The following is a 13828-nucleotide window of genomic DNA, read 5'->3' on the forward strand; positions in this document are numbered from 1 at the left end:
AAGTAAGTACGCAACTATATAATTCGTATTGAGCCTTATAAGATTTAAGCAAAGACAATCAAATTACAAGATTTCAATAACAAATGCATAATTTAAATTATAAAGTTCTCCCATCGTAACTCTATCACCATGGCTCCGCTTTTGGAAATTATCCCTCAGTTTATTTAAATAATCACAATCGGTAAAAACAAAATAAAACATTGCATACTATAAATGAATTTAACGGATATTGCGGCTTTTATACATTTTCTTCTTACAGCCACTATCCGCTTGGATAGTGGCTGTAGAAGATACATTTCTATAAAAATGTATTTTTGTATCAGAATATAATATAATTTGGTAAAAACAAATTAGCTATTAACAAACTAACTAAATACTTCTTAAGTTAAAATATATATTAGAATTTATTTTTTAAACTTACTATTTTGGTTCAGTGTTGCCAACAAAACGTTTAGTAACGTTGGAGTGCAATCGATTGTTGTTGGAGATATGTTACTCGATTCGATACGATTGTAGTTATTGCTGGCTGAGCGAGCGCGCCCCACTAAACTGATTGTCTACGACAAAAAATCCTCATGTGCGTGTGTAGTTAGATTAGATACATTTTAGAGTAATTTTGTGTAAAAAACCTTTAAATGCGATTCATGGTTGAGTATTCAAGTAATTTACGATTTGAGCTTGTAGAAAAACATTGTTCGTAACAAATTCCACCCAAATTAAGTTACATACTTCACTTATATACATTCTGCGTCTATCGCAATATGGCCGTCCTGTAATGATTTGGTGGCCAGTAATATTATTGTGATTTCGTTGCATGCTAAATACCAAAATGGAGCTTCGAGTCGGTAATAAATACCGACTGGGACGTAAAATCGGTTCAGGATCTTTTGGAGACATTTATCTTGGTGAGTCTATTGTGAGATTATAGTAAACAAAGAAAAGTGGTCATTTGGTAGGGCCAGCTGCAGTTTTTTTCGTTTCGAAATATCTATCATATCTTTTTATACCATCAACATGAGAGCCGTCTCTAGTGATGGTTATTGAGAGAATTGAGATGTCGTTCACACCATTTTGTATATTTTGTGTTACTCTTACTGATGTTAACATGTGATTGACTTTTGAATCCCTATTACTGCTTCTGTAACTTTTTGTCTAGGTACCTAACAATCGAGTAGTCCAATCGTCGTGGTTTATGATTACATCTACAAATAACCTTCTGTTTAAGTGTCATAAATAATATATTATGCTTGGTTTGTCTTGTTGTATAAGGTATACCTAGTTTGATTTAACATTTTAAATTTCAGGAACAAATATTGTTACTAAAGAAGAGGTAGCTATCAAATTAGAATGTATTAAGACAAGGCACCCTCAACTACACATAGAGAGCAAATTTTATAAACTTATGCAAGGTGGAGGTAAGTATCCATGTACAAATCAACAAGTACAATATTAAAAACAATAAGTGACTAATGTTTTTATATCAAATGTTGTATGAAGATAAGTTAATAAGATTCCTTCCACTGGAAACTGTAGATACTACTGTGTGATGTTCTATAAATGATAATTTTATGATGTGCCATTAATATCTTCATTTGTACCAGTAAGTTTGATGTATCTATGAAAATTGTGATACATAAATTACAATGACTTAAATGAGTTATTGCAAGTTCAGAATAAGAAAGTTTTTATTCCTAATAAGCTGTTTTTCAGACATATTAACATTTAAGAACTTACAGTAATGGCTAGGTGCAGAGCATTTATAATGAAGTATCTTTAACCAAACTTAATAATTTGTAATTCAACAGTTGGTATACCAGCTATAAAATGGTGCGGCTCGGAAGGAGACTACAATGTTATGGTAATGGAACTGCTCGGCCCTTCACTGGAAGACCTCTTCAACTTCTGCTCCCGTCGCTTCTCCCTCAAGACTGTTCTACTTCTTGCTGATCAACTCATCACTCGCATTGAGGACATACATTACAGGAACTTTATTCATAGGTATGTAACTTTATCAATGTTGTTAATGTTTCTCTATCTTGATCTTATATCTGAAAGTAACTCATTGATATCAATTGTGCTAATTTATAAGTTCTGAATTATTATTTTTAGTATTATTTGTGCAATCAATCTTATAACATTCCATTTTAATGTAACAATGCATGCTTCTCTCAAGGAGGTAACCTATATTTTCTGTATATTTTCTCACAGAACTGCATTTTATTGTGTTTATTTGAATAATTACATATTTTTAATTATGCTGCTACTTATAAAAATGACCTTTGCTGAGAATAAACTTGACATTGTGTTTTACTGTGGTATTGTGGACTTTATGCAGTTACTATTTTTGTGGGAAATGTAGTTATAATAATAAAAAATACTAGTCTTAATATTTTCTACATGTAACTAGAATTAAGACATAAATCTTCATTGCAAAAAGACTACATGAGACTATGTTCAGCTGGTTACTGTTTTCTATTTATAAGATTGTCAGTATTAAAACCAATACTGATACCGTCTACAGGGTCAGATATAAGGGTGAGAGATAATGTAACTACCTGTTTACTTAAGTCATTACTTAGCATTTATCATTGACATCTGATGGCACTGTATACTCGTTAATGTCTTATTCAAATAAAATTACGTGATGTTTTGTTGATATTTAAAGTACGTATTTTGATATTTGAGATAGACTTTTTTGTCTAAATTATTATTCCTATAAAATAATCTTAAATTTGCAAATTTATTTTAATGTGTGTGATTCATGGCAAATCTTCAAATACGAAATTACAATAGCTTGTACTTTAAGGCATACATATGTACAGATGAAAGTTACAAACATAAAAATGCTTTCCTTTTTGTTTACAGAGATATTAAACCAGATAACTTTCTTATGGGCCTAGGTAAAAAAGGGAATTTAGTGTACATAATAGATTTTGGCTTAGCGAAGAAGTACAAAGATGCACGCACACTGCAACATATCCCGTACAGAGAAAACAAAAACCTAACAGGTATGTTCTTAGTACTTAAGGAATTTTAAAAATATTAATATTTACACAGGATCTTTAGTTATTTACATTATGAATCATTACATTATTTGGTGCCTCATACATTTCTCATTTTAACCTTTTAGTCATAGTTCAGTTGTATTCAAATAGTATTCAATTTCTGACACAGTTGAATATTTACAAATTAGATTCTGACAAGAATAAACTTATTTTTATTCAAAACCATATAAATGTGTATGTGTTTGTACAACCCTATCCCCACAGTAAAAGTTGTATGAAGCGAATGTGATCAAAGCAAAAGTTCTATTAAATACATTGTAACAGCTTAGGTCAGATTTAGATGACTCTTCACAATTCTGTTATAATATCTGTAACTTAGATATAAAGGGCACATTCATTTGGAATCTAAACCGGTAATAAATACGAGACGATGACGTCATTATACGTTTTACCTTATGCATAGCTCATTTTATTGACATTACAATTCATACGACGCAAGCTTATATCAGATACGATTCGTGAGTACGGTGCATCCGTTGACACGCATCCTTTTAAGTTAGGCCTACGGTCCCGTTTTTATATTGTGGTAGTAAACATTTCTTATTTTCTTTCATTTATTTTACAGGAACAGCGAGATACGCATCGATAAATACACATTTAGGCATCGAACAATCGCGCCGCGATGATCTGGAGTCATTGGGCTATGTACTCATGTATTTCAATCGCGGCAGCCTACCCTGGCAAGGACTAAAGGCGGCAACCAAACGCCAAAAATATGAGAGAATATCTGAAAAGAAATTGTCTACTCCTTTTGACGAACTTTGCAAAGTGAGTAAAACTTTTTTGAACAACACCATTTTAATATATTTTCTTCATCGTAGTAAAATTGAATGAAATTCATTGCAGCGTTAATTTACCTTACTATCCTAAGCCAATTACGAAAGCTTGCAACTTATAGGAAAAAATACAGCCTTCGTTTCTTCCGAGGTCAATCTGTTTAAGTGAAATCCAACATTTCGTTTTTACCAGTCTGTACTTCACATGTGTACCAGTTTGTACTATATACAGAAGTAATTTTTATATTATAACCATATATACTTTCAGAACCACCCCATTGAGTTCCAACTGTACCTCAAGTACTGCCGACGGCTGCGTTTCGAGGAGCGACCTGATTACAGCCACCTTCGTCAGTTGTTCCGCACGCTCTTTCACCGGCAAGGCTTCACATACGATTATGTCTTCGATTGGAATATGCTCAAATTTGGTAAGCTTTAGTCTAAAAGTCTAAACTATCGAATCAATTATTTATTTAACAAAAATAATTATTAATAATTATTTATTTAATAAAAAAAATGTGTATATAAAACCTGATATTTTTGCATGACGTGTTTTCTTGTTATTTGATTTGGAATGTATGATTTTGTATTTAGGAATAGACTGTTTTTCTAAAGATAGTAAAAATATAATTAACGTTTTATTAATTTCAGGTGGTCAGCGTGGTAATTACCAATCAGGTGCCAACGACCGCACGTTAAGACGTCATGAACAAACTCAGGAACAAGAGAACAGTAAGTAAACAGACACTGATTGATTACTTTTCGTCACTTTTATAAGTATCTCACTCTGACACTGGTGTATTGCAAAAGCGCCTAACTCATAAAAAAGTGCGGAGTGTTTCTAATTGCTTAATCTGCTATTTACATAATCAAAGCATTTACTTAATGAGAAACTTGTTTGATTAAATCAATGAACAGTCCCATTATTTGCCGCTACTTCTAAATAAGAGTTGTCTTGTCGGGTATGTCAGTGTGTTTACGTATTCCGTGTCCCTCAGCGGCGGGCGCGGCGGGCCAGCCGAGCACTACGGTGGCGGCGGTGTCGGAGTGGCGGTGAGGGATCTCGCTGTCGTCGCAGTGTTAACACCACCACTATGGAACCACGTTCGTATTGTGTGACCTGAATGTTCTGTTCGACCGAACAAACGACACAGACTTGATATATTCACGTATTATGACGGTGTTTTAACGACGACTTATCACGTCATCGAAGCGCTCGGTAGGAATTGAGGCGCGAGCGTGGACGTCCCCCGACGTTATCACGTTCCGAGAAATAGATTCTGTATTAAAATAAGGAAACAATTTTGTATGCATTCGTGTTAACATTCATATTATTGTAAATTATTTAATTATAGACTAAGTGTGATGATGAGTGGGCCGTGGAATAAATAAATAGATTTTTTTAGTTTGAATGTGACTCATTTAAGCATAAAGTTAATTGATAGGCCTACCCATACATCATTGTACTTTATGCTCAGTTATATTTAGAAGTAAGATACATAATCTATCTTATTGGTAAGTTTTAAACAGTAAATTGTCAATTGGTCCCAAAAAAATCGGTCAAGGGCCTTGACTTGATAATTATAGGAAAATAATACTGCGTTCTGACAAGTTTCAGTTTCTACTTGACATGACACAAATATCAAGTAGTTATCTGTAAGTCTAAATGAATTGATTTTCTTTGGCAAAATTGAGTAAAACTGCCATAAATATATTATTTATGTTGCCATTTCAATGATAATAGAAGACCCAGTAATAGTTAATTCACTGGTAACACATGCCGACATATAAAAACAATGCTTATGAAGTAAACTATAGGAGCTTAAACATCAGTTAAAATAACTATATCACTATGAAACAAGCAAGTAATACCAGGCTTATATTGTTTTGTTAATTGTCACAATGTAACCAAACATCAATATATGATGTCTACTGTTAAACATCTGCTAAGTTATAACGTTTTCAAGTTAGCATAGTGTTCCTAACTACTGGCCATTTCCTTGTTAGTTCAGTACGAAAGAACGCTGCTAGTAACATTGAACGAAAGTAATTAAGTTTAAACACAGTATGTTCAAATACTGACTTAATAAAAATTAATAATAATTATAATTTACATTTGTTCATAAGGATCGAAAGAGAGATGATATTTAAGACCTTCCAGGGCCGATATTTTTGCGGAACCTTCTTATGCTGACGAATTTATCCTATCAGCGGGCTTTAAATAAATAAAATTTCTTTTTAAATTCTGAAACAATCAATCAGGTTTTGTAAAATCATTGAAAATGTTATGTTGTGCAATATTATTACCTTGATTCTTTTAGTTTTTAAAGATACCAGTCTTTGAGTTTAGCATTTTGTCTTCCAAGTTTTTTTTAATTATATTAATATCTTCATTTCGTGCTGAAAGGGGTAATATGTACTTTATAAGTATGTGACGTGAAGGACGTCTGTCTATCAGATAATTGAGTTATGATTTCTAAGCGACAATTTACCTGGTCGGAGTAATCCATAGATAACTATTTATGTTCACTCAGTTCAAACACTTTCTTTTTCTTATTAATCGAGTGACATCGTGAGTTGTTAATTCCGATATGATATCAATTAAGTTATTCACTTGATGTTTTCGTGCTAGTAGACAGGCGACCTAGAGACCATGTTACACGGTATGTCCAGCCACTGCCATAGCTTTATGTAAGTAAGTTGATTCGGAAATAAAGTTAACTCATGAAAATGTTGCAGTTAATTTTTTTTTACTATACTTTATTTTCAAATACTGTATTGACAAAATTTAGAAAAATTATAATTATACATGCTTGAAGTTGCAAACAATTAAGTGCGTGTAGCGATGTCTACATTCCGTGATTACTTCTATTATTTCGAAAAATGTACAGTTCGCATCAAATTTAATGGAACACGGCTGTTTGAATCGTCTAATCTATGAAAACAACTTTATCTTGTACAAACAAACAATCAGAATAATGTTGCTTGTTCTGAAACTCGTTTATAAATTGATGAAGTGTTGTTAAATCTACAAAGATGATTTTGAACAGTCTGTATCTTCAAATACATTTGATGCCGACTTTCACGAGCCGATCGAAAACTTCAAGGAATCTATGATCTCATGTAAATTACCAAATTTTCTCATACATAATGTAGTTCAATGAAATCTGTTACCATTCTCATTTCTGTCAAAATGTTTTTGTTCTTCTGCTTTTTGATACAAAGCTGTAAAATGTCCTATTCTCTGTCAATGTCTAGCGAATGTTAATAAATATATAATAATAGTTTGTAAATATATGACTTTAAAAACAATGTAATGCGATTTTTTTATAAAGTGGTCTTGTCTATTATTTGGATCATAATATAGCCACGAATCACCTCTTAATATGACTGAGAATTAGGTTCAATTTTATGTAAATACATATGATAATATATTCAATTTCGTTTCAAGGGTTTTTATCGCAAAGCTTTGAGATTTGAAACAAATTATTCTGTTGTCATGATATTGTATAGGGAATTAGTTTAGAATAAAATCATCTAAGCATTATTTTTGATCAGGCACTTGAGAGTATGACATTATTTCACATTGTCGAAGTTGTAGCCATCATTACTGTTCGGTTTAATGTAATTTTATGCACATTATTCTAAGTTTTAATCCAATATTAGATCTACAGGGTATTTTGTAGCATTTTGAAAATATCTTATCATTTTCTTGGATTAATTTTGTAGAGTTCAAATTTTTTTACCCGCAAATAACAGTCGTATTACTTTACAACGCTGTGCCAATATTGATATCAGTGTATTTTAAGCTTATACAATATGAGTGTGTTTTAGTTAATTCCTTCATTTAAGAGCGTTCGTATGTTAGTACCCAAATATTTTACATGATATTGTGTTACTAATTCTTATGAATTTATATTAATTATTGTATATTAGACGATGTTTCGTGTTCAAATACATGATGGCGACGATGTCGTGCATTGAGTGACGAATCGGCGCCAGTAGCGCTCGCAGCAGAAGGAGGGCGTCGCGCGGCCGCGGGCTGCGAGAGCGCGACCTGAGCGCTTGTCGTCAGTGTGGTGTGGAGTGCGCAACATGTATCTCAAATGCTTTGGCGAGGAAAGGTCGTGGCTTGCTCCTAAAGTTAGTGTACGCTATAAACGACGAAAGACTTTATGGACTTAATTTTGTAAATAATAATCATAAGATAATTAGGTAAGCAGACACACTGTTTTTTACAATATTCTAGGTAATGGAATAAATACATACATAACTGTTGTAGCGTTAATGTCATTGAAATTATTTTGCTGTTATTCTATTGTTTGTAGACGTGTCACTTACCATACGGTCTGTCTTCTAAAAAGGAAGTTATCAATTTCAAATATTTACAGAAATTAGTTGAGGGAGCAAATTAACTGAACTAGTTACAATGAGTAAGGGAAGGCTTTTATTACGTATAACCTTTTAATTAAGTATCCTTTTGTTTTGTTCCCTCCAATGAAGACAAGTAAGTTGCACTAATAACATGGGACTAATATATAAATTTTGTAGTCTAACCAAGTTATGTTCTTATTTACCATTTTAAGTGGTATATTTTAACTACAAATACATAATATGTGCTAGCCTATCTTAGCATATGCATTATAAATAAATTGTTATGCTTGCATTGTTTTCTATGTCCAGTATGTATAAATTCCTTTGGCACAATAAACTGAGTAAAATATTAAAACATTTCGTTTTCTTAATTTTGTATAATGAAACGTACTTAAAAATAAATATTTCGTTATGTAGCCAGGAATCCTCCATCAATGGGTAGCTGTACGCCGCTTATCATGCTAGCACTATCACTCAAAAGGAATAAAATCGTATGGATGACTTCTGGTACTTCCCCAAACCTAAAAACCAAAAAATATGTATTGAAATCACAATACACTTACATATTATGCGGTGTTCAAGTTTAAATTAAATGTTACCTGCCGAGTGGTATCTTTGAGAGCATACCCTGAGATTTCTCAGGTGCAGACCAGACTTTGCGGCCCATGTCAGTCATAATAACAGTCGGGTTGACTGTATTGGTGCGAATGCCATGTGGACCAAGTTCTAGAGCCATAACTCTTGTTAGAGCATCAACTGCACCTTTCGAGGCGCAATAAGCAGTGTGATCTTTTAAAGCAGCCTGTGAACAACAATAGCTGGTATACAAAATTCCGAGCATCAAAAACAATTCTAAAACGAAAAGTATTTAGGTTTATAGCAAGGTTTCCAAGCTTACCTTTGAGGCCTGTGATGAAAGATTCACAATGGATCCCTTTATGTGGTTTTGGATCATTTTCTTTGCAACGATTTGACTAACATTTATCATAGCTCGTACATTAACTGCCATAGTCCTGTAATAAATTCAAAATGTGGCGAACAGCTAGTAATCTATACTTCTATACTAATATATAAAGCTGAAGAGTTTGTTTGTTTGTTTGTTTGAACGCGCTAATCTCAGGAACTACTGGTCCAAATTGAAAAATTATTTTTGTGTTGAATAGACCATTCATCGAGGAAGGCTTTAGGCTATAAACCATCACGCTGCGACTAATAAGAGCGAAGATACAATGGAAAATGTGAATAAATCATAACTTATATCTTCTACCCACGGGGACGAAGTCGCGGGCAACAGCTAGTACTTTATAAAGTAGAAAAAGTAAGTTGGTATATTTATATCTTACTCATCCAAACTTTCTGGGGTGCATTCTAAAAAGGGCTCTATAATTGCGATTCCTGCATTGTTAACTAGGCCATCAAAAACACCCAGTGAATCGACTGCTTTTCTAGTCTCTTCCCAATTGCGAAGGTCCACACAAACTGTTTCAATAGCCGGATATTCCTCTTTTAGTTTTTCTAAGTTGTCTGGTTGGTTGGAAAGCACAACAACATTTGCGCTTTGCCTCCATAATTCTACAGCTATTCCACGACCGATGCCTGTAGAATAAAAACAAAAGTGATAGTTAAAAATAGACTTTTACCTAATAGGCCAATAATTAATTTACATTTACTTAATGACGCAGGTAAATACATAGTTTGTTATCGTACCTTGGCAGCCACCGGTTACAAGAATCCTCTTTCCTTTCAACTGTTTATCCATGACAAATTAATTGAAATAAAATAAAGAACCTCGATCTGACACACTCGACGCTGTACGAAGTATAATTCGTTAGTGGGTATTTTTAATGACTTATCATTGCAACCGTATCACAAATTTAAATAGGTATGTATGAACGTGGTTGTTTTTACTTAGATAAGACTTGTTTGTGTTTATAGACTGATCGCCTTTAGCATTATAAAACTTATCAGTTCTGGTAGCTGGTAATACGCAACGTGTCTTAATTTATGAGTACTTAAAATGTAACTGTATTTTAAAGTTCCAAAATATTCATATGATCTGACAAGTTGCAGTGGAACAAAGCCTAATTTAAACCGTCGCTTTTAACAAGACGGTGGATCACATTACTGTATTAATAGCATATACGTGTAGGTATCCCTTTCAAATATTTTAACGGATATCAACGTCAGAAATAAAAAGCGGTCAAGTCAACTGTGACCGATACCAACAAGTAAATATTATGTACGCAAAATAATAAAATGTGTAATTTTCAACAAATAGCATTTATTCAACAAAATAAGTTGTATGGCTTCGTCCGTCAAAACAAAATCTTGTATTTTTGGAGTTTATTTCTTATAAAGCTAGGAGTTTTCTACTCGATTGCAAAATAAAAAAAGTGGAAGTTTTATTTGAGTTATTTTTTGTAAATAGTGGTAGTACTTTACGTTATTTTTGTACATGTCACTTAAAAACTATACAATCATTAAATGTTTACATTACAGTAGTATTAAAATAATTCATGCTGCTTATAATTTTATACTTAAACGTTATTATTTTTTTGGACTAATCACATTTAGCATAGGAATAGCAAAATACATTATATGAGCTGATTTAATTCAGCCTAAATTCTTAAAAGTAAAGTTTCGTTAAATTGGAGGAGGACGAATAGGTAGTCGCAATCAAAGCAATTCTAAAAAGGTACAATTTGAAAAGTATGTGTTATTAGTATGAGCCGTGGATGATTGCTCGCAAGCACATAGTTTAACACTTATAAGTTAACAGTTGTAAGATTATTTTTATTTATAGATATTTCTACGGTTCATTAACAGAATCGATAACAATATCACAACATAAACATACACGAAGTATAATCATGGCAATAGGATTTAAAGTACCATCTTTGGTGGATTCACTAATTTATATAGATCCAATATACTTAAGACTAATATGCAAATGTTAAAAAAATATTTCATATTAATAAAAGCCATATAATGTTTATAGTATGCTAAATCAGTGTGTATTTAGCTTTGGTTACTATTATGTGGCGAGGAATCCTCCGTCAATAGGCAGTTCTACTCCATTTATCATACTAGCTCTCTCACTCAAGAGGAATACCACAGCATTGACCACCTCAGAAACTTCTCCAAACCTGCAATAAAGCCAAGTTATTCATGGTGTGTTATGGCGAAAATCTATTATGATACGAACGAGATACAACTTGTTATACAGATATGATGTACTTATCTGGATAACAAGTATCATAAAGTACGGTTTTACGTCATTCAATATTAGAAAAAAGATGATACATGATCTTATCAAAAAATTCCTCAAATTTACGTACATACAATACAAGGCAGATCAAACCAAATTTTTACTTCATAATTATAGGTTTTTCTTACCTCCCAAGAGGAATTTTAGACAGCATTTCATTAGCTCTGGCAGGGTCTGACCATCCAACTTTAGCCATTTCTGTCATTATGACTGTCGGATTCACAGAATTCACTCTGATGCCATAAGGACCAAGTTCCAAAGCCATAGATCGAGTCATGGCATCTAAAGCAGCTTTCGATGCACTGTAGATGGTGTGGTCTTTCAAAGCACCCTGAAAATAAAACATTACATATTGAATTTTACTTGTTAATCTTGAGAAAAATTACATAACACAGATCAATTGTAAATGTCAATAAATTATCACAGGCTCATTTTGTGTCTTTGATGATAAATAAAGTTGTTTTTCTCTTATCACACTCATGATTTCATACATTACATAACAGCTAACAGTTACTTAGCTAATGGCAAACCAAAACAACAGTGAGTTTTATTAAATATTATGAGATTGGACAAGAAGTTTACTAATAATAAGTCAACTATTCCATGTAGGACATTTCCTACATGGCTTCTTTCAGTGCACTGAATGTACATAATTTTTGAATTGACTTCAGATTTAAAAAAAAAAATTATATCAATGTATTCTCTTCATTTAAAAATGGCTCAAGTGAAAAATGTTAGGACAATAGAATGCAGTGAATAGGATTAACAGGGTGAATCTATTGTATGCTAAGCAGCAACAAATTATGTTATTTAAAAAAGAAATGTAGATCAATTACTGTATTCTGAAAAACATGCAAAGAATTTATAACATTTTCTGTGAAATATATTCACCACATAATTTTCGACTTAAACAGTAAGCTAACAGTAGGTATTTTAAAATTTGTCAATAAGTTGTTGGAAACACTCTTTATAATTTTGGTAGTACTGTTACAGAAGCAAGTTAAATAATCAATTTATAAATTTAGTTTTTTAACCTTTTATAACTCAAGAGCATTATTGAATACAGACACAATTAATTACTTATTCCATATACACAATTGTTACTTGAAAGCATTTAGAGGTCATTGTACCGTCATGATAAGAATATGTTAATCACCTTTGAAGCCTGTGAAGATATGTTGACTATGGCACCATGGGTTTTGTTTTCTACCATCTTTCTTGCTATAATTTGACTTATATTGAGGGCCGCCTTGACATTAACATCAAATGTTCTGAAAATTTATGATTTGTTAGTGTTATAAGTACAGGTAAAAGCAATTTAGGTAAGCCATTAACACATTAATATTCATTTACTCAAGTTTCTTATCAGTTTCCTTAATCAGTTATTTTTGTTTTGTGTTTTATAATTTAATTAAATAATTGATGGTGAATATTTAAAATTCTAAAACTTACTTATCAAAATCCGAAGCAGTACAGTTGAGGAAAGGCTCGCATATGGCAATAGCGGCATTGTTCACTAACGCGTCGAAGTGTCCCAAAGATTCAACCACCTCTCGAGTTTTGTCCCAGTCGGCTATGTCGACGTCTACTATGTCTATTGATGGATATTCACTTTGAAGCGCCTCCAAATGAGACCTAGTTCGAGACAACGCTACAATGTTGGCACCAGCACGCCATAATTCCACAGCGATGCCCCGGCCGATTCCTACGGAGTAACATTATAACGATTACAAGCGTATAAAACAAACATATTTGGTATGCGAGTTTTAACTAAGTCAATAAACTGTTTGCGATGTTGACAATGCCATAAGTTAATAGCTACAACATCACTGAAATTAAACAAAAGGATAATAATATGTGCTAACCTTGTCCAGCGCCGGTAACGAGTATTCTCTTTCCTTTAAATGAGATTTCCATTTCTGTTATTTTTTAATATCTAAGTAGTATAGTTTAAATATCCAGAGTAATTTAAAACGCCACAAAAACTATTTAAATTAATTTAATATACGCATACTCCACACAGCAGTCTGTTCTAAATTGATTTGACTTGGAAGATGTCAATTTAAATTGACACTTGCTTTTGACAGCGTTTCGTTTTTCGTTGGTGGTAATTTTAGTTGAGCGTAGTAAATAAATAAAATAAATTTTATGATTCTTTACGGAAAATAAGCATGATTTTTACAGTAATTTCTTACTAAATTTTGTTACAAATCTTAAAAGATAGTTGTTAAATCCTAGAAAAGCTTGCTAAACGAGAATTGTATGAAGTGGGTCTGTTTAGCATGAGGGACAAAGAAGAAAGACGGTTTTTTTTCGTGCCTTTAAGTAAAGAGATGGAAATCGCT

General features: G+C 32.6%; 3 protein-coding genes across 3 annotated transcripts; 1 reads left to right on the forward strand and 2 right to left on the reverse strand.

Moving 5' to 3' along the window:
- Positions 1 to 517: 517 nt before the first annotated feature.
- On the forward strand, positions 518 to 7153 carry LOC113492141 (casein kinase I). Its single transcript, XM_026869474.1, has 8 exons — positions 518 to 905; positions 1305 to 1415; positions 1806 to 1998; positions 2866 to 3008; positions 3631 to 3833; positions 4110 to 4269; positions 4493 to 4573; positions 4840 to 7153. The coding sequence occupies exons 1-8, from the start codon at positions 815 to 817 to the stop codon at positions 4896 to 4898; spliced, it is 1041 nt and encodes a 346-aa protein (XP_026725275.1). The 5' UTR covers positions 518 to 814; the 3' UTR covers positions 4899 to 7153.
- A 1419-nt stretch (positions 7154 to 8572) lies between these two features.
- On the reverse strand, positions 8573 to 10049 carry LOC113492143 (L-xylulose reductase-like). Its single transcript, XM_026869477.1, has 5 exons — positions 9923 to 10049; positions 9559 to 9811; positions 9114 to 9228; positions 8815 to 9017; positions 8573 to 8736 (listed from the first exon to the last, which is right to left on the reverse strand). The coding sequence occupies exons 1-5, from the start codon at positions 9972 to 9974 to the stop codon at positions 8625 to 8627; spliced, it is 735 nt and encodes a 244-aa protein (XP_026725278.1). The 5' UTR covers positions 9975 to 10049; the 3' UTR covers positions 8573 to 8624.
- Positions 10050 to 10476: 427 nt separating this feature from the next.
- LOC113492142 (L-xylulose reductase-like) lies at positions 10477 to 13526 on the reverse strand. Its single transcript, XM_026869476.1, has 5 exons — positions 13349 to 13526; positions 12936 to 13188; positions 12640 to 12754; positions 11612 to 11814; positions 10477 to 11361 (listed from the first exon to the last, which is right to left on the reverse strand). The coding sequence occupies exons 1-5, from the start codon at positions 13398 to 13400 to the stop codon at positions 11250 to 11252; spliced, it is 735 nt and encodes a 244-aa protein (XP_026725277.1). The 5' UTR covers positions 13401 to 13526; the 3' UTR covers positions 10477 to 11249.
- Between the last annotated feature and the right edge of the window lie 302 nt (positions 13527 to 13828).

Source organism: Trichoplusia ni, chromosome 3, assembly GCF_003590095.1.
Source record: "Trichoplusia ni isolate ovarian cell line Hi5 chromosome 3, tn1, whole genome shotgun sequence".
In the NCBI taxonomy this organism is placed as follows: Eukaryota; Metazoa; Arthropoda; class Insecta; order Lepidoptera; family Noctuidae; genus Trichoplusia; species Trichoplusia ni.

Bases quoted from the DNA above. Each gene is read 5' to 3' on its own strand.
- LOC113492141 (XM_026869474.1), top strand. From the start codon at position 815: ATGCTAAATACCAAAATGGAGCTTCGAGTCGGTAATAAATACCGACTG. The intron at 1,999-2,865 runs GTATGTAACTTT...TTTTGTTTACAG, and splicing joins TACAGGAACTTTATTCATAG to AGATATTAAACCAGATAACT. The intron at 3,009-3,630 runs GTATGTTCTTAG...TTTATTTTACAG, and splicing joins AGAAAACAAAAACCTAACAG to GAACAGCGAGATACGCATCG.
- LOC113492143 (XM_026869477.1), bottom strand. From the start codon at position 9,974: ATGGATAAACAGTTGAAAGGAAAGAGGATTCTTGTAACCGGTGGCTGC. The intron at 9,812-9,922 runs GTACGATAACAA...TTTATTCTACAG, and splicing joins TGTAACCGGTGGCTGCCAAG to GCATCGGTCGTGGAATAGCT. The intron at 9,018-9,113 runs GTAAGCTTGGAA...TGTTGTTCACAG, and splicing joins TTTCATCACAGGCCTCAAAG to GCTGCTTTAAAAGATCACAC.
- LOC113492142 (XM_026869476.1), bottom strand. From the start codon at position 13,400: ATGGAAATCTCATTTAAAGGAAAGAGAATACTCGTTACCGGCGCTGGA. The intron at 13,189-13,348 runs GTTAGCACATAT...GTTACTCCGTAG, and splicing joins CGTTACCGGCGCTGGACAAG to GAATCGGCCGGGGCATCGCT. The intron at 11,362-11,611 runs GTAAGAAAAACC...GCTTTATTGCAG, and splicing joins TCTAAAATTCCTCTTGGGAG to GTTTGGAGAAGTTTCTGAGG.